We start from the raw sequence: 20,519 nt of genomic DNA on the forward strand, positions 1-20,519 counted from the left end.
TTATGAACCCAAGTTTCAATGGACAGATGATTCTCATATTCTGATACATAATGTAATTGTTACCTTCCTTTAACTAGCATTGCTATCCATAAAAGCAAGAACACAAGCTGGCATGGTGGGCCAGGCCTAACATCTCAACACACATGAAGCTGAGGCAGAACAACCATGAGTTCAAGGCCAGCCTGGACTACACAGCATCATTCTGCCTCAATAAGACAATAACAATAAATACACAAATATAAAACGTAATAACAGGGAGACAAGTTCATTTTCCTTCTATACCTCAATCTCCAGCAAAGCAAGTGGTTTTTTATATATAATGGAACAAGCCGACAACTTTCAATAGAAAAAACAAGAACTCAATGTTTCTGAAAGTATCTTTGTTAAAATAAAAACCTGAATGTATAAAAGGGGAAGAGAGATTGCTTTCTTTTTTAAAATCCTTGGCCTTATTTGGGGGTAGCATACATTTTTAAGCTCTGCACCGAGGGCAAAAGGAGGCAAATCTCCACGATGGAAGCCAGCCTGCCAACAAAAGCTATACACTGAGAACTCATCTCAAAACAGCAACAAAACAAAACCTGCACAGTTCGGGCCTCCTCAGTTTTGATGTCAGCTCTGCGTTTCCTGAGGTCGTCTAGTTCCTTGGTACACCATGCTTTCAAGATTTTAAACAGTGTATACAATCATTACACACTTGACAACCAAGCATAGGACATGCTCAAGTCTAACCTGCTTGTCATTTAGTAACAGGCTGTGGCTAGCAGAAGAGTCAGGCGAGAAACCCTGCCTGCTGCCTCCTGTCCTCCACAGGCTGTTCTCACGTACCTGCTGCTGTGCCTGCTGCTCCTCAATGAAATGGGAGTTGGCTAGCTGCAGCTCTCGATCAAGGCGCCCGTATCGATCCGTCACTCCTGTGCTCCAGTTCTGGCTGCTGCTGTCTCCAAGTAGTGCCTGTGTAAGCAGGGACAACCAATCAGTAGAAACACTCAGAAGCTATTGCTGAGCAACTTAAACGGTCTTCAAGCCTGGAGCAGGCTTTGATGTGGCAGTGCAGGGTGGTACCTGGCAGGATGGTTAGAGCAACATCAGGAAGAGCTCACCCTGTCTTTAAGACCTCCAAATGGGCCTCATGGATGGACTCTGTCCCTACGGAGAGCAGCTAGGGGAAGATGAGGAGGAGCAGTGACAAGCAGCTTAGGGCAGTCTGGCTCTGGAAGGTCTAGTCAAGTGTCTGCCAGAGGCCCATGAGGTAAAGGCCACCTTGACCACTCACGAGCTTCTTTGAAGGGTTAAAGTAGGGTAGACAGGACAAGCTGACCAATAGCTTTTCCTATAATTCCCAAAAAGAACACAAGAGGGAGAGGTAGATAAGAACAATAAAAACCACCAGGCAGGGGTGGCGCACGCCTTTAATCCCAGCACTTGGGAGGCAGAGGCAGGTGGAGCTCTGTGAGTTTGAGACCAGTCTGATCTACAAAGCAAGTTCTAGGACAGTCAGAGCTGTTACACAGAAAAACCTTGTCTCAAAAAACAACACAAACAAAAACAAAACAAAAAAATCAATGAAAACAAACAAAAAGTACAACATAAACAACCCAAGCAGACATGAAAACAGACTTGAAGGGGTATTCTACCTCACCAAAAGAAACTCAGATCAGAACTTGAATTTGAGTTTAAGTTCTAGGTGATAGCTGTAAATTCTTTAAGGATCATATTTTATCAATCAGAAAGGAGTTTCTTCTCTATTTTTATTATTTCTAATTCTGTGTGAGTGTGTGTGTCCGCATGTGGGCATGTGCATGTGGATGAAGGCACTGGATTTCCGGGCAAGGGTTACAGGTAGCTATGAGCCACATAGTATGGGTGCTGAAAGCAGCACATGAGGCTCAGGCCTCTGGAAAAACAGCAAGTGCTTGTGATCACAGAGCCATCTCTCCAGCCCCCAGGGGAGTTTCCTTCCTACAAAAGTGTGCCATTCCGTAAAATACTTGCAACAACCCGGCATGGCAGCTCAAGTCTGTAATCCCAGCATTCAGAAAGCTAGGGCAGGAAGATTGTTTTTGAGTTCTGGGACAACCTGGACCAGCCATAGCTACATGCACAGAAAAACCCTGTCCCAGAGCAAACAAAACACCCCCCCATCAATAATCAACATTTTTAAATGAAGAGATTTAATGTGAAACGTGCTGCTAGGCACGGTAGCCCACGCCTTAAATCCCTGCACTTAGGAGACTGAAGCAGGTGGGTCTCTGTGAATTCAGGCTATGTAGAGAAACCCTGTCTCAAAAAAACAAAAATAATTTTGAAACATTTTAAGCATTACTCAGATGTCTACATCAATTCATTTATTTTTGAGACAAAATTTCACTATATATCCCAGACCGGTGCTGAGCTCACACTATGTGGACCTGACTGGCCTTGAACTTGTAGCTAAACTAGGGGCACAGCAACTTTCTGGCTACACCAAAATTGAAACATAACCATGCTATTATCAAGGAGCTTGGAGTCCCATAAAACGACACTAAGTTATCAAGAGTCTTTAGCAGATGCTGGCTCACAGGAGGTGGGAAGAGCAGAAGATGCTCGCAGGAGCAAGTGAACTCGGGGGAGGGGCAGTGTTGAGGAAAGCTGTCTAGAAGGAAATATATGTCTAAATGTCTGCTGAAGGCCAGGTGGGAAAGTCTTGGGCCCTAGCTTGTGGCACTCCTGTGAGGTAATGGGATCTTCTGAAGTGCAGCTAATAACCATAAAATCAGTGCATCAGAAGAGCTTCTTGTAGTAGATGGGAATTAGAACAGAGACCCACAACTGGACAACAGCAGTCAAAGACTTCGGGAAGCCTGGTCACACCCCTCCCCTCAAGGCCAGGGAGCTACACAGCAGAGGAGGTAGAAAAGCCGGGAGAGCCAGAGACCGGTGACTGCAAGGAAACAACAGCATTTCCTAGACAAACAGGGCTGACATGCATACAAACTCACAGGGGCTGTGATGGCATGGACAAGCCCCGCACAGGTGCAGACCAGACAAAACCCCAGCATGCGGAAGAGGATGTAGGTACAAAGCAACGCTATTTGCTACTAAATGATGCCGGGGGAGAGCAAATCTGTGTTCTTCAAAGGAGTGACACTGGGCGACAGTAACCACACTTGAAGCAGGCCACATGCCCAGGACTGCTTCAACACAATGGACTACACACGTTGTTGATTGTGTGTGTGTGCTCATGCTTGCTTTTTTGTTTGGTTTTGGTTTTTGGTTTGTCTTTTTTAGAGGGGTAGAGTTGATTTGGTTTTTGGTTTTTCAAGGCAAGGTTTCTCTGTGTAACCCTGGCTGTCCTGGTACTCACTCTGTAGACCAGGCTAGCCTGAACTCAAGAGATCCACCTGCCTCTGCCTCCCGAGTGCTGGGATTAAAGGCGTGCGCCACCACCGCCCAGCTTGGTTTTGTCTTGTTTTAGAAAAAGAAAGAATATGAAATGGAGTGGGTAAGGAGGGGAAAATCGGGGAAGAGTTACGGGATGGGAAAACAATATGAACAAAATATATTGTACGAAAAGAAAAATTTTTAAAGAAGTGGAATTAATGTATTTTGTGATCTCCTGTCATGATGCCTTGGCACATGCCCAAAAGCATGTGATCGGCTCCAAGTTTGTTACAGTGGCAAGTTACAAGAATAGGACTAACAAACAAGAGATGATCACAACACCTACCCCACCCCCAGGAGCAGTGGACACAGCGCTTGATCACAGCACCTAACCCACCACCCAGGGACAGTGAACACAGTACTTGATCACAACACCTAACCCACCACCCAGGAGCAGTGAACACAGTACTGGATCACAACACCTAACCCACCACCCAGGGACAGTGAACACAGTACTTGATCACAACACCTAACCCACCACCCAGGGACAGTGAACACAGTACTTGATCACAACACCTAACCCACCACCCAGGGACAGTGAACACAGTACTTGATCACAACACCTAACCCACCACCCAGGGACAGTGAACACAGTACTTGATCACAACGCCTAACCCACCACCCAGGAGCAGTGGACACAGTACTTGATCACAACGCCTACCCCACCACCCAGGAGCAGTGGACACAGTACTTGATCACAACGCCTACCCCACCACCCAGGAGCAGTGGACACAGTACTTGATCACAACGCCTACCCCACCACCCAGGAGCAGTGGACACAGTACTTGATCACAACACCTACCCCACCACCCAGGGACAGTGGACACAGTACTTGATCACAACACCTACCCCACCACCCAGGAGCAGTGGACACAGTACTTGATCTTGATCCCATAAGCCAGGGTGGTCAGTAGTTTCAAATCCGAAGTATCTAAACACATATTTTCTTTAATGGACACTTATATTCGGGTGTTTTCTCACCTGTCTGTTTTTCCTTTCAGTCAATGCCTGCACAGATGAAGATGACATCTGATCCTTCATGTCCTAATGAGAACAAAAGGGCAGAAAACAAAGGAAAAATACCCTTAAAGAAAATCATGGCTAGTATTTCCCATATTAGCAAAATACATACTTGATTGTCTATCCTTAAGCAAAAAGACAGCATTTTTTGGCTTCTGTTTTCAATTTCAAACATAAAGGAAATTGAAATCAAAAACAGCTAATACAGACACTAAATTTACCTAGAAAGAAAAGTCAAACATCAGACAGAATCAGGGCTCTCCCGAACTTTCCTGAGGATTGAATGAGCTGATGTGATTTCCGTTTTCAGGCTGAGGGGCCCTAGGTGCAGAAAGACTGACATCTTCTCCAAGTCATAGAGCCAATAAAGGACACGTGAAGGTAAAAACCTAAAGCATGTGCTCAGGGACTAGCATCCTCTAAAACACATGTAAACCTGTTCTTTTTTTTTTATTTTTTTGGTTTTTCGAGACAGGGTTTCTCTGTAGCTTTCTTTGGTTCCTGTCCCGGAACTAGCTCTTGTAGACCAGGCTGGTCTCGAACTCCCAGAGATCCGCCTGCCTCTGCCTCCCGAGTGCTGGGATTAAAGGCGTGCGCCACCACTGCCCGGCAAACCTGTTCTTCTTAAAGTGCATTTACCATTACGACCAAGAAACGCTTACACGTGACTCATGAATGAGCTGCATTCATTCACAGAATAGACTATTACTAACAGCTGAGTGAATTTCCAAATATTATCAGAAATCAGGGGATATGTTATTTAACCTTAAGCAAAACTTTATTAAATATGAACCATTTTAATTCTTACATTTAACTATAATGGAAAACACTAAAAAAATGTCTAAAGTAAGCATGTTGTAATTGCAATACAATTTTCTCTTTCTTTAAAAAAATGTCAAGATACTTTGGGTTTTTTTGTTTCTCTGAATTTTTTTTCTGAAATTTTAAGTGGACTTATTCTAACGGATGCAAATATTATGGTATTCAACTTTTGTTGTTGTAAACAGGATCTTACTCTGTAGCCTTAACTGATATGGAACTCACTACTTAAGACTAATTCTGAAATCAGAGATCTGCGTGCCTCTCTTTCCCTGTACTGGGATTAAAGGTGTGCACCCCTACACCCTGACAAGAGAGGACTGTATCAGGCATGCCATGGCTTTAAAATTCCTACTGTGGTTAACTCTTAAAAAAAAAAAAAAAAAAAAAACCAAACAAACAAACAAAAAATTTGCTTCAACATTCAAAGTCCACAATCATGCACGCAGCGAGCACTTAATGACACCTGATATGTCCAAGCATGCAGCAGGTGCCACGTTTAGTTCTCTGCTCCCTTGGAGCTCACATAGTGAAGTGCCCGACTCACCTAAGAGGTTACTGAAAATGCACTTCTCTCTGCCTCATCCTGACCTATGCCACTGGCTCTTTATGGCAAATCTTTATTAACAAGTCTCTCCGGAGAGTCTTAATACTGGAACTTGAACGAGGAGGTGGTAGCACACGCCCTTAATCCCAGTACTTGGAGGCAGAGGCAGCAGATCTTTGTGAGTAGGGCTTAGTAGTAAATATTCTTAGTTCAATATAAAACAAATTACAAAATGAAGAGGCATTTTCACTTTTCAAACAGAATTAGTTATATTTAAAAAACAAAAAGCAGAGAGCAATTTTGTTGTTGTTGTTGTTGTTTTTGTTTTTAAGACAGGAACTCCTGTATGAAAAGTGAGTTCCTGTCCTGGAACCAGCTCTTGTAGACCAGGCTGGCCTCAAACTCACAGAGATCTGCTTGCCTCTGCCACCCGAGTGCTGGGATAAAAGGCGTGCGCCACCAGCGCACTGGTGAGAATATTCTTAAAACATAAAATGCACTTGATTAACAACAGGGTTCCAGCTATTCATCAAGAGGAAGCTACAACACAGTGCTGGAGCAGGGACTATTTTGAGTTATGTTTTTTTTTCCTCCTCCGTAAAAAAAGCCACTCCAATTTTCTTTAATAAACATGCAGTAGGCAATAGTTGAATAAAATATGCTTTCTAATCTTAGATTTTTTTTAAAAAAAAATTATATTTGATAGAAAAAGAGAGAGAGTCCTGAAGGGTACACACCCTTACTTCTGTGCGGTGTGCATCCTACACATGCCCGCTGCTGTGCGGTGTGCATCCTATACATGCCCGCTGCTGTGCGGAGTGCATCCTACACATGCCCGCTGCTGTGCGGTGTGTATCCTACACATGCCCGCTGCTGTGCGGTGTGCATCCTACACATGCCCGCTGCTGTGCGGAGTGCATCCTATACATGCCCGCTGCTGTGGTGGAGTACAGCCTTCACATGTGGAGGGCATTTTATATAGGCAGGCTAGTCACCAGACATCATACAGAGGACCACCTTCACACTGGGACATGGAATTTTAGCTGTTACTAAACAGTTTTAAACATCCTGTAACAATCTATCGTGCCAAAACCATAATTACTCATCCTCTTTTTAACACATGAAGCTTAGGATCAGCAGTTAGTCCCAATAATACAAGACCCATCTGCCAAAAGAACAACAAATGTCCTGGTTATTTACTCTCTTGCTTCCATTTCAGCTGTTTCCACACTGAATGAATGAGACACCGTGGATCCCAGTACTCCCCACTCATGGGCCCCCCTCTCCCAGTGTTATCTCAGCCTCTTAGACTAACCTTTAGAGTCACTTCTGCTCTAACTGATGACAAGCAGTTCTTAGGAGAAACATATTGTGGACTGTTGGGTGTCGGTGCAGGGTGCAGTGTAGTTCTGACTGTCCTCCCAAAGTTAAAATCAGAGAATGTTCGTAAGCACTGTCTCATTGATAAAATAGAGGTCCAGGGAGGCTTATGGTTTGTGATGAAAATCTATTAAGGTCAGAGTTTAGCCTACGACTCTGGCTTCCTGGGGTCTTACTCACTGTTCTCTGGGTATATGCTGCAAAATACTGAATCACTAGAGTTACCCAGAGTCACTTGTGGGATATAGCTACAAAACTAAATTTTCCTACGTGAAGCCTCGAATAGCAAATAGATGATTCTACAAGGTAAAACTATAAACAAGCCAGGACGCGGTTCTGTGCTAGAGACTTACCCTAGAATGCATGAGGACTTGGGTGCGATCACCAGCACTAAGCCAAAAGAAAAGGAAGAGGCAAAGACAGGCTGTTCTACATAAAAACTAAAATTTATTTTTTCAGCTAAAACTTCCCAGGAAAACTCAATAAAAATTGGACATCTTTAGAAGATGCTTCGAAAACACACACAAAACTCTTAAACTAGAGAAGAGTATAAAGTGCATGGCCAATGAGTCACTTGGGAGAAGGGCTGTCACTGCAGCTCAGGGGCAGAGTGCTTGTCCAGCATACCAACTAGCACACATACAAATCACAAAGGAGAAAGATTGCTTCTTCACATAAAGAAGTCATTACATATCACTGACTCCTCTGCCTGACAAAGTGACACAATCAAGTTAGCATTTGCTCTAGAAACCAGGCGGTGGTGGTGCATGCCTTTAATCCCTCCCAGCACTTGGTCTGCAAAGTAAGTTCAGGATAGCCAGAGCAACACAGAGCAACCCTGTCTCAAATCAAAACTAATTAAATCAAAAGAAAGCAGAAAGATAGATATGATGCCACACACCTTTAATCCCAACATCTGGGAGGCAGAAGCAGGCTGATCTCTGTGAGTTCAAGGCCAGGCAGGGCTAAGTAATGTGAGTCTGCCTCAAAAAACAAACAAACCAACAAATATAGGTCAATAACTTTTTTAAACTAGAGTAACTCCCAAAGGCATTCTAAATGTTTATCCATATCTCACAGATCAGCATAGTTCTCACTGGCAGCAAAGAAGCTTCTTCTGCAGCAGATGGAGACCACTACAGAAAGCACAACTGGTCAAAATGCAAAGAACTGACCGTGGGGTGCCCAGCTCCGGTTGATAAACCTACAACACAGTCCCTACACAGAAGGTTCAGGGAACATCACCGTGAAGAGGGGCTGGAAAGATTTTAAGTATCAGAGGACCAGAATGTCTGCTATGAGATAGTGTCTTTCATGTATGTCAGGGAAATGCACCCATGAAATTTTAACAATAGTCACCTAAACAAGACCTGCACAATGACAATACCAGCTGACATCCTAACGTGGACGGGGGGAACATCACAGGCTCCACTCATAGATAAAGAGTTACAGGCTATGAATGGCTGCTGGGAGGGAGGTTCAGTCTTCTCCAGGGACAAGCCTGTGACCAGCCACCCAATCCCAAGTAGTCAGAGTTACACAAATATACTAAACAGAAACAGTGGGTTGCATTTACATATTCATATGTGTGCATATACATACATACAGACAGACAGACATTTGTGTGTGTGTAAAAATAATAATGAACAAAGAAGAGGTAAGTGAGGACAAAGGAGGAGTTGAAATGAGGAGAGGGGAGAGTGGAAATGACAGAAACTATACATGAAATTCTAAAAAAATTTAAGAAGTTAAAATATGAAAAAAAAAAGTAGGGCACTACTAAATGACAGGTCACTAGGATCAGTGCTACCTAAGCCTGTGGTTTCAAAGTTCTTGTGTAAACTTCGTCTTGTCCCAGTTCCCAAATGTGCTAACTCTCTGTCCCTTCTCCAGTTTCTACAAAAAGCCTGAGATCTCTTCAACTGAGTACAGAGAAACTGAAGTCAATACATGCAACTGTTTTGGATTTTTGTTGTTGGTGGTGGTGGTAGTAGTTTTTTTTTTGAGACAGGGTTTCTCTATGGCTGTCCTGGAACTAGCTCTTGTAGACCATACTGGCCTTGAACTCAAAGAGATCCACCTGCCTCTACCTCCTGAGCTCTGAGATTAAAGATGTGTGCCACCACTGCCCTGAAACACTTTTGGTTTTTAATGAAGTTGATTCTATGGCTATTTCCTTCTTTTCTGCAAAATTGTCAATTAAAAGTTATTAAAACCAAATCAGCAAAAGTTCAGGTGTGATTACTGTTAGTAAAGCTGGCAAATATTAACAGCTTCCCAAAGGGGGTGGGGGAAATAAATTACTAAATCTATCAAGTAGTCCATTGAAAACATAGCTGAGTGTGGTTCAGATCTCAAACTCTATAAGGATAGTAAAATTCTGATGTACTGCCATGATTTAAAATAATTCCAAGGATGCTGGAGAGATGGCTCAGTGGTTAAGAGCACTGGCTGCTCTTCCAGAGGTCCTGACTCCAATTCCCAGCAATGATATGGTGGCTCACAACCATCTCTAGTGGGATCTGACCCCTTCTTCTGATATAAAGTTGATAAAGCACTCATAGACATAAAACAAATAAATAAATAAGTCTTTTAAGATAAAACAAAATAATTCTAAGATGTACTTTAAATAGATTTTCAAATATTAAGAGATAAACTTTGGTATCTACCTCCAGTTATAGTTATACCAATTTAATTTTCAATATACTGATACCTTTGAATTCCAATTTTCAAAACCCACAAATACCACCTTACAGAAAGAAGAAATGCACTGATTAAAGAATATATACTTTACAGCAAGGCACCAAGAAATATTAGGGTCAACGTAGCATCCTTTAGAAAAACCAATATTTAAAAAAGGGAGGGAAGAAGAGAGAGGAGAAATGAGGAAAGGAGCATGGGATAGAAGAAGCAAGGAGGGAGGGAGAGAAGGAAAACCAACTATATTAAAGAGATAAATGAGGATTGGCGATGGTCGGCAGCTAAGAGCACCTGCTGCTACTCCTGAGTTTGGTTCGTGCTGGTAGGCTCAAAGAGCCAGATGTGGCAGTTAATACCTGCAAGGCTAGTACTTGGGAGTCTGGGGTCAGTGTGGGCTATAGAGGAAGGTCTTGTCTAAATAAGTAAATAAAAACAACTGAGGGATTTGCACACAAAAGAAGTCACCTAACAATGTGCTTAGCAGAACAGCATCTACAACAGCCTACAAAGTCAGAATGTTGAACACAAACACTCATTGTCTCCACAGGGCACCTGAAGTCAAAAGGTTTCTGCTCTATTACATGTGAGCGTCTATAAAAACAATTTAGTTATAAATACAGAGAAAGCCAACTACTGGTTGAAACAAGAAACAAAGATGTATAAAGTTCAACAAAATCTACCATTTGAGATCATTTCAAGAGGAAATCACATGATGAAAGTCTCTGGCAAGCACACAGCAAGGTTCCTGCCATATGTCAGCACTGGTCTGATCCCAAGTCTTTTTCTTCAAGGAAGCTACTTTCGAGTACATATGTTAATGGCAGCTGCTTCTCTTACATCTAGTTATGCTAATCAAATGGCTTAGTCATATAGTTTCAAAATACAAAATACATCTGAATGACACAAGATCTTACCTAACCTACATTTTCTTGTTTATACTTGACCAGTGGGTAGCATTCTACATAATTTAGTACTAAAGATGAGTCTACCTGATGGCTTACTTTAATATGCCATCCTCGATATGCCTGCTCTGGGTGACTCCTGAGAGGTTGTCAAGCCGTTGTCTATGGCAATAGTAATGGCATGGCTGGTAGGAGTTCCAGAAGCAACTCAGATGGCAGAGAGGACCACCAGCCAAGCCTAGGAAGAGCCACTCTTCAGCAGTGCACATTGCCAATCAATCAGGAAACCAATGGCTTCCACAAGAGACTTTCCTTTTGTCCAGAAATAGGAAACAATAAGAGATTTTGAAATCACTGTTTTAAAGGAACTGGAGATACAGACACGTGGGATCGCGCTGTTAAAGTGTTAAAGTTTACTGTCTTGTTTTCATTCTAACAAACCAGGCAGTATTAAAAGTGGACCCCACTAGCCTGGCGATGGTGGTGCACACCTTTAATCCCAGCACTCAGGAGGCAGAGGCAGGTGGATCTTTGTTGAGTTCAAGGCCAGCCTGGTCTACAGAGTGAGTTCCAGGACAGCTAGAGATACACAGAGAAACCCTGTCTCGAAAAACCAAAAGAAAAAAAATTAGACCCCCACCAACCCACTCTACCCAGCCAGAGAAGCTGTACATGGGACACTTGCATTGAGTTCATGTTAAAAGGTCATTTCAGAGTCAGCATGCTGGTCTGAGACTGAGGGACAGTTCTGAGAGGTGTGCCTCTCTCTCACACAGGTGACACTGGAAGGAGTGCTCCTTACCCTGACAATCTGCCGAGTACTTGTGATGAAGGCTTTTCTTATGCTCAATTCAGTTGCATCCAGGTTGAATTTCCTAGGATTTGCTTCAACTATGCGTGGGCCAAAAAGTTAAGGTAAAGCAAATGCACCATGAGAAGCCTTACAACATCTTGTTAAATGACAGGACACCAAAATAAGAACAAGACATCCTAAACCTCCCGAAAACACCAACTTGACATAAACATTCCTAGACTTTCTCTCCAACCACAGCTTTGAGAAGATCCCAAGACAAAGATGACCTGGCAAGTTAAAAATAGCCTCTGTAGCCAGGCATAAAGGAGCACACCTATAATCCCAGCACTTGGGAGGTGGACCTTGAGTTCCAGGACAACCTGTGTTTCAAAAATCAGGAGCTGAGAATGTAGCTGGGGTGAAAGGAAACGAAAGGGTGAGAGGAGTAGAAAAGAGCTATGGGGTTCACCACAAATTCATGGCTACCATGGGTCAGTAGGGGTCATTCGGATGTTTGCCAATCCTTGTGGCAATCCTTTTGTGCCTTCTAATTAGTGACACAGGGAACCCAGAGTGGGCTGGAGCTCACTGTGTACCAGGCTTTGAACCTGGAGTGCCAGCACTGCCTCAACCTCCCTAGTGCTGGGAATCACAGTCACCGCAGTCAGATTCTGAAAACCTTTAAATCAGCACTTCAGAACTCTTCTTTATGCCGAATGCTGACCTTCTGTCTCAACCTAAAGAGATCAGGGAGCTGATCCCCGATCCCTTTATCCTCAGGTCTGGTTCAACTGCCTTAGGACAGACACTAGAAAAACCTTGTGGTCTCTCTCATAACATGTAATTACAGTATCTGCTCCTAACCCTAATTCCAGGAGGCCTGATAGTTAGTTTCATTTGACCTAACCTTAAAAACCAAGAAAATGTTTAGTACACAGAACACTCAATAAATGATTGTTGAATGAATAAAAAAAATATATCAAAACTTTTGTCCTTTATCTCACAGTTTCTTTGAGACAAGGGCAGACTATGCAACGAAGGCTGGCCTAGAATTCACTATATAGCCCCAAAGCCCAGGCTGGCATCTGATTGTGACTCTCCTGCCTCATCCTTCTGAGTGCTAGGATTACAGGTGAACACCACCATGCCTAGCACTAACAACTTTCCTTTCTGTCTCATAGGTTTTTATATTTTATTTAACTGTATAGTCTTTTAAAAACCTGGTTAGAAAAAAAATCTGGTTAGCAGGCGAAGAAATGTCTTCTCTGGGACATGCCTTATATATGTACCACTATACTTTGCTCTTTGCCCCCCACTACCCTCCTTTCTCTCATAATTTATGCCCCCAGTCTATCTCAGAGGAAACAATATCTCTTGAAATTGCTTATGATCCTGTCCCCTCACATTTTACTTGTCTTTTAATAACGTAAAAGGTACCATGAAGAAAGTAATGAGGAACAACTACCATGGTCACTAGAACAGCAATTAAACACTCTACAGATCAACCTCCCATAAGCCCGTGCTGCCTAGCAAGGGAACCTTGTAGAGTCGGTTTCCTTTGTTGACTATTTCAAAGAAAAACACAAACCAGACCTCAGACACGGAGCTGGCATGTTTTCTAACTAAAGTTTTGGTTACAGAAACTTCCCAGCTGCAAACAGAAAGCTGCACAATTCCACTTCCTCAGCTCTCTAGTTCATCAGTCAGAAGTCAGCACAATGGATCCCGCTCTCACCAAACAGTCATGGGAGAAGGCAGCTCTTCAATGGACAGTGGCATCTGAAAATCACTTAAGTGGTAATGGAGTCTCTGAAGAGATTTTCTAAGTTCCAGCTACCAAGCCGTAAATTGGTCTGTATATTCGGGTGCGCAGCAACGATCACTAGTGTGGTGTGCGCACCCACTCTGCTCCCTCGAGCGTTAGGTCAGTCAAGTACTGTACCAGCAAGCAGCCTGCCCAGTACCACTGCTCGTCCTTTACAGTAATCACTCTGGCAGGCATCATTCTAAGCTCTTGATACAAGGAACCCTCTTGACACTGTAAGCTGGGCACTCTTGTTGTCCTAGAATTCTTCTGAAGAGGAAACTAAAGCATAGAGAAGTTTACTAAGCCAGAGTCACTGTTGTGGCACTATTATCAAATATATATTCAACACCCTCTCTGGCCCAGAGCACCTAAGGCTCTTGGAGTCTCTAGAGTCTATAGCTAGTAGATAACTGATGATTCCTACACAGCTCCTCTGATCACCACACAAACCAATGCTATGATCAGCCACAGTTGCCCCTGGAAGGAGAAAGGGCTATAGGCTGACCTCGTCACCAATGGCCAGTGACTTAACTGATGTTTCTGTGATGAAGTTTTCATACTCCTGAAATGGACAGGGTTCCTGTGGAGCGCCTGCCACAGGAGGATGGCATTCTTGGGGACACACAAGCTCTTCTACCATACTTTCCCTACAAATCTCTTCCACATACAGACTTTACAATATGCGGGCAACCTAAGCAATGCATTTCTCTGAGCTCTACAAGCTGCTCTTGAAAATTAAGCAAACAGGATGTGGGTGGGTCAGAACCTGGGGTTTGCAGGTGGCATCTGATATGGATACTACAGCAGCCCATGCTATCTCCAGGTAGATAGTGTCAAAACCGTAGGACACTCAGCTGGTGTCTGCTGGAAAACTGTTTGGTGCACAGGTATCTCAAGTATTAGTATTTTACTGTGCACGAAGAAAAAGTTTATTTGTACTTTTACAACAGTGGAGTAAGAAACTGAATACCAGCAGACTGACTCGAGTGTCCAAAGTGATGGTCACTGCTCTATGCAGCCTGGATAATGTAGGATTTGCCATCCAAGGAAGAACAAGGCCAGCCTACCTGAGCTCCCCGGGCAGACTTCAAATGTGTCATGGTACAAACAAGAACCAGATAAGTCACTATAGAAGCAGACCTCTCACCTATGGCTCAAGGTCTGACAGAACTGCCCTCTTGCCTCCGTTCCTGAGTCCCTCCACCCAGACACCACAGAGAAGGAAGGATATTGATGGTCTCATCGAGGTCCTCCAAATCCCACTCTATGCTGCGGAGGTTGTTCCTCAGCTCGTTGGTGGTCCAGTCGATTTCTTCCCTTGTTGCTGCAGAGGGGCCCTGAAGGAGCTCCGTCCATCTCTGAAACAATCCTTGGGCAGTGTTGACTGCTTTCTGTACCTCTCTGTAGTCAAGGTGAAGGGAAAGGAGGGAGAGGTCACACACAACTCATTCTATGAACTCAAAAACAAGAGAGCAGAACTTAAGGCAACACCACCACACATCACCCTCACAACCCCATCACATCACCACCCTCACCACCCTGAACAAGGCCCAAACAGTCACACTAAACAAGGCCCAAACACACAGACTGGGCATTTTGTTCCCAGCAGATGCAGAATAAATTGGCCATTATTGAAGCAACTTTAACATCATGTTTGTTTGAGGAAGACAGTTCAGTTTTTTTTTTCTAAACAGACAATACTAAAGTGGCACAAAGAAGCAATCCTATAAGTTAACTAAAGGGTCCTTCACATTCAAATGGCTTTCATTGGATGTGGCAGTCAATCTTTCTTTTCTTGGGTAAGAGCAGTTGAGAACTACTCCCACCTTGACTTGTGTTTCACATAGTATTTTAATCTGAGACCTTTTAAATCCCTGGAAGATATCTAAACATTTCAGCTTTGCTAGTATCTGCTTCCCTAGAGTAAGCAACACTGTGTAACAGACCGATGCTTTTCTTGTTTCGAGTGTGGGATAGCCCCAGCAATGCTGCTGTTCAGCATGCTCTCACAGCAGATGCAGTTAAAAAGGGTCTACGGGTACCCTCACTATCACTGACCTTAAATGCCACTTCAGTGTTATAGCCTGAGACTACTGTACCAATCAGTCAGTTTGTAATGTGTGCACGTGCATGCCAAGGTCAAACAGCAACCTTGGGCGCTGTTCTTCAGCAGCTGTCCACCCTGTTTTTGAGACTGTGTCTCACATTGGCCTGGAGCAAGCCCCAGGTATCTCCCTGTCTCTACCTACCCAAACTGGGATAACAAGTGGTGGTCACTGGAGAACTAACTGACTTCCTTATGCTCTTTGCCAAGTGAACTGTCTCCATAGCCCTGTCCGGAGTCCTAACGACCATAAACCTATGAGTCCGTGTAATTGTGCAGAAGCAGACACTAAAAGGAGTGGATTTTATTATAGGTAAAGTATAACCTTAAAAAAAAAATAAAGTCAGGTGTGGTGGTGCACACCTTTAATCCCAGCACTCAGGAGGCAGAGGCAGAGGCCAGCAAATTCTGAGTTAGAAGCCAGCCTGGTCTACAGAGCAAGTTCCAGGACATCTAGGGATACACAGGAAAACCCTGTCTTAAAAAAACAAAAACAAAATAAGAAAGGTAAAATGATCATTAGTTCATATTTCTAAAGCAGATGTTTTAAGAGACCCCAAAGGTAGGTACTGTCATCAATGGCTCAGACCTTGAAAGAAAAGCCAGACTCACAGTGTATCCAGAAACTCCACCTGAGTAGTACTGAAGGGGCCTCACAGAGAATCTAAGAGCCCAACCTGCTAGTAACATCTTCCAGGCATGAATAAGTAACAGGGAATAATGTGGGTCACAGCCAAGTATTCTAATGGTGATAGGGTTTTTTGGCCTGGTTGTTATTGTTGTTTGTTTGTTTTTCAAGACAGGATCTCTCTGTGAGCCCTGGCTGTCCTGGAACTTGCTCTGTAGACCAGGCTAGCCTAGAACTCAGACTCACCTGCCTCTGCCCCCCCAAGAGCTCAGATTAGAGTGAGCCACCACCGAGTCCCGCTATGTTAGTAACCTAAGTTAATCCTTCTGCCTCAGTTTCCTGAAGGCTGAGCTTATCATAGACATATGCAACTATGCCTTGTAGCAAACTTTTGGAAACACTTTTCAGAACTTCCTAAATAACCTGAAATTTCCACATAGTGCCAAGAGCCACAGTCCACCTCTAACAATGCACAAGACCGACCAGGACACCCTCTCCATCAGAACTGCACACCAGCACCTCACAGTTAACACTGAGAGACCTAGCACTTCAACTAAGTCAATCCACGAAGCTTGGCAGCACATCATCCTGCCACCCACCCGTCTGCCATCCTGGAGGGCAGAAGTGCCCTTCTTTCCTTCTCAGACTTCTCAGAAAAGGAAAGGGAGTGGCCTCAGTCAAACCAGCTGAGGAGGCGCTTCCAGGAAACCACCTGCCCTAACTAGCCAGTCCAGTCAGTGCTTTATTGAACAAACAGCTATGACCAAAATACTGCTTTATTTGGACAGTCCAGCTTAGCCATTTCCAGGCTTCTCTCCCAAATATGCAATGGGAGTGATTAAAGAACACTTAAGAGCACAGATGCACGCTGAGTTCTTAGGGATCAGCTAAGCAAGCTTGGAAAGCACCAGTTGGCTCAGCAGCACTGGGATCGTGATGCCGCTTCAGTGAGAGCTCACCCTACCTTCCTAGTAAGAACTGTGGCTCTAGCTCCTCATGCAGAGAAGCCGCAAGCACGTCACTGATGACGAGAAACATCTATCTCCCTATGAGGCAGGTAAGTTTTCTGCTCAGAGCTTCTAGAGTCAGTCTTACACACCACGTCACATCAACAAAGCACTGTGCTAGTAAAACTTCAGAGGTAGACTTTACCAGTACACTTGCTGTCCGAAAGCCTGTCAGAACCATCGGGCTGACAAGTTCTCAGAGCCACAGACTGAAGGACCCTAACACCAGCCCACAATATGGCCACAGGAACACTTGTAACATAGCACTTCCTTCCTGATAAATAAAAGACTGCACCTTTGCCAAAAAGAAGAGCCACCCAAACTTTCCAAATGAGATTCTTTTACCCACTTTAAACAAAAGTCGACGGCAACAGGACTAACCTTTGGAAGCTAACGCAACACTGACCAGTGCTAATTGATTTTAAAGCCTCTTCCACACCACATTCCAACCTGTCACACCGTAATAAAGGGCTCACCACCCCAACCAATCGAGCTTGGGAGGGCTACAGAATATTCCCAAATGTTACCCCCTCCAAAAAGAAAAAATTCACGACGTTTTCTTACTTGTAGCTAATGAAGTGTGGATCGGGCCTGGTGGTGTACACCTTTAATCTCAGCACTCAGGGAGCAGAAGCAGGAGTATCTCTGCGAGTTCAAGGCTAGTCTGGTCTAGTGAGGCTCCCTCTTAAAAAGAACAAGACAGTTTGCCAAGTATAAAAAGAAACAAGGAATGTCTCAGCTAATAGCGAGTGTCAAGCTTTGGATAGGGTTTGAGTGTGTCTCTACGGGCTCGTACACGTTTGTGACTTCACAGTCACAAACATAAGGCAGTGTGGAGGTATTGAAAGCCCTAAGAGGCATGTCAGAGGTAATTAGGTTGTTCGGATACAGCACTCAAAAGCCATAAAGGTAGTTCTTGTGGGATCCCAGCTAGCTCCCGAAAAAAAAGTTGCTACAAAACACAGAGCTTGTCGCTTCCTTGACCTCACTTGCAGCTTCCTTGACCTCGCTTGCCGCCTCCACAGTATCTGTCCCTCTCACAAATGACTGATGGAGTAATACAGCCCAGGGGCCTCTTTCTACAAGGCCCAATCCTGGACTTTCCATGAGCTAAATAAACCTCCTCTCTTTACAAAGTATCCTGTCTGGCTACTGATTAGACAAGCAGAAAGGGGTCTTGTTCTTAGCTGTTACTCGGCTGTGTAGAACTGCAAGATTGCAGTTCCAGCTTCCCTCTGGAGCCTGCCTTCTTCGCCCATGCTGACAGACTGAGTTGGCATCTGTCCCTGCTCCTCTGCTTGCGCAACAACTGCTGCCCAACTCCTTGTAAAATAGTGTTTGCTGTGCGCGCACAGGCTCTGTGGAAGAGCAATCAAACACAACAAGGATGACCTGCCCCCAGGTCTGAGCTAAAGTATGTTTAGAACAAGGGCTTCCCAGTCACTTCTCCCGAGCTCTCTGAGGTCTCCCCTCGTCCTCTGGTGGGGTGGTTCAGTGCAGCTGACTTCTTTCATGTCAGCTGAGGCACCCTAAGCTTGTGACCTAAGAGAAGATGACGCAGGAGGAAGCTGCACTAGCTGAGGGACTTCAGGAATCGGTGTCGCTGCTTCATTCTGTCAGTCAAGGCAGTTCCAAAGGTCTGCTCAGGTGTAACACTGGGAGCATAGACTATTGACTGACAGAAATGAATGCCAGCTTCCCAATCTAAGAAGCAAATGATGGGACAATGGAGACACTGGTGCAGCCTGTATCTGGGACAAGGAACTTCTCTGTAAGGCTTCTCTTATGTTCTCTTATGTTCTGGTTCAACAACAACATACAAGAGACTAGTAAAGACAACAGTCTGATCCGCAGGTGCAACCTCAAAGACCGAGACTGCAAGCTGTGCAAGCCTCAGCAACCACTTTTCTCACCTCCCTCCCACGCTCCCCCAGATCGCTCCTGCCCTGCACCCCACACACCTCATTCCACTGCCAATCAGGATGAGAGAGGAGCTCTTCCCATTTCTTGACTTCCACACACACATCTTTTGCATTTAAGGGAAAATCAAAACACTCTTTCCTTAGCCTTACTGCCAACCAAATTCAGGCAAATTCAAGAAGACGTCTCCACTTAATTATCCGCACTACATATATTCTGACCCTACCACGCTGCTGTACATTCACTTCCACGCTACTGTGACCGAAATAATAGAGAACGAGAGGAAAGACCGACTTCCGCCTTTGTGGTTCAGAAGGCTCAACTCCATGGTCTCTTGGCCTCACATGCTTGCTTGATGCTTGGGCAAAACATGCTGTCAACACAGGAGAGTGGCATTTGTTCATGGCAGTAGGTAGCGAAGAAAGCGAGACCACTTATCCAGGGTTAGCCCGGTCCTTGTTGGCCCCCTGCAGGACACCACCCGGTGGAGCACCTTCCCTGAGCCTGTCCTCACTCTGCTCCCTTTTGCCTCAGTGCTCCTGCATGCCAGTCCAGTCCAGGTCTGCTACAACGCTAAGTGCTCTTGCTTCACAAACACCCACCCTGCCTATTTACACATTCGCCTTCCATGAGTCACTGCGAGCAGCTCTGTGGCCTCTAGATCCAGGAAGGGCTTCTCTTGGTGCCTGTCATTCATATTATGCAGCTGCTTCTCGGTGTCTAGACTGTGAGCAGAGGGATGACATTTTGGCTTTTGGCCTTGTTTTCTGTGTTTCCGGCCTTAAAGCACAGAAAGATGCATGCACTCTTTACTGGTGGTGGTTTGAGCAGAGAAGGTAGGGAGCTTCATGGAGGGCAACACCATCAGTGGAGCTGGGGGTCGGGCAGCACTGTGTGCTCAGAAACCATAGAGCACTCAAGTGGAGTGGACAGTTTGTTGAGACATAATAGCTAACATTTAAAGGAGGCATCTCCTGGGCTAGGAGCACTTTATATGAACTGTAAAGACAGCCAGACAATGGAGAATTCTGTCTCATTTCAAAGAGGAGAAGCTGAGGGAGGATCTAGGGGTCACAATGCAATAATCTAACTTCACTGAGGAAAGATACAACAGGGTCAATTACGTTGACCCAAGGAAGACCTAATCTTGATGTCACTGGAGGCGTTTGGAACTGGGAAGGAAGTGAAATTAGGGATTTAGGAATTTTGGTAGCAATGCTGGCTGCATCAGTGTGTCAGTGTGAGGGAAATTTGAAAAGGAAGTCTTGAAAAGCGCTGATCTAGGTGTGCAATGATCAGCACGCAGTCCTGCAAGGGGTCTGACAAACTGTCACATCAGGTAATGATAATGATAGTCCTTGTCGTTAGGAGGGACCATTGTGGCTCCTACTAGATGAGCTGCTACAGAGAATACTCTCTCCATCACAGATAACTGTTCTCATCCTGTGGATAGTCTGTCCTCATAGGAG

At 44.5% G+C, this 20,519-nt stretch overlaps 1 protein-coding gene across 2 annotated transcripts in view; it reads right to left on the reverse strand.

Annotated features, from left to right (window-relative positions):
* Positions 1-20,519, reverse strand: part of Stx6 (syntaxin 6) — a 52,260-nt gene that overhangs the window by 25,666 nt on the left and 6,075 nt on the right. For both annotated transcript variants that reach the window (XM_057770381.1, XM_057770380.1), the window contains exons 2-5: positions 14,623-14,792; positions 11,594-11,688; positions 4,405-4,467; positions 829-954 (exon numbers count right to left, since the gene is read on the reverse strand). In XM_057770381.1, coding sequence (XP_057626364.1) covers positions 829-954; positions 4,405-4,467; positions 11,594-11,688; positions 14,623-14,792 — 454 coding nt within the window. The remainder of the gene's footprint in view (positions 1-828; positions 955-4,404; positions 4,468-11,593; positions 11,689-14,622; positions 14,793-20,519) is intronic.

The sequence above is a fragment of the Chionomys nivalis genome, chromosome 5 (genome assembly GCF_950005125.1).
Source record: "Chionomys nivalis chromosome 5, mChiNiv1.1, whole genome shotgun sequence".
Taxonomy (NCBI): Eukaryota; Metazoa; Chordata; class Mammalia; order Rodentia; family Cricetidae; genus Chionomys; species Chionomys nivalis.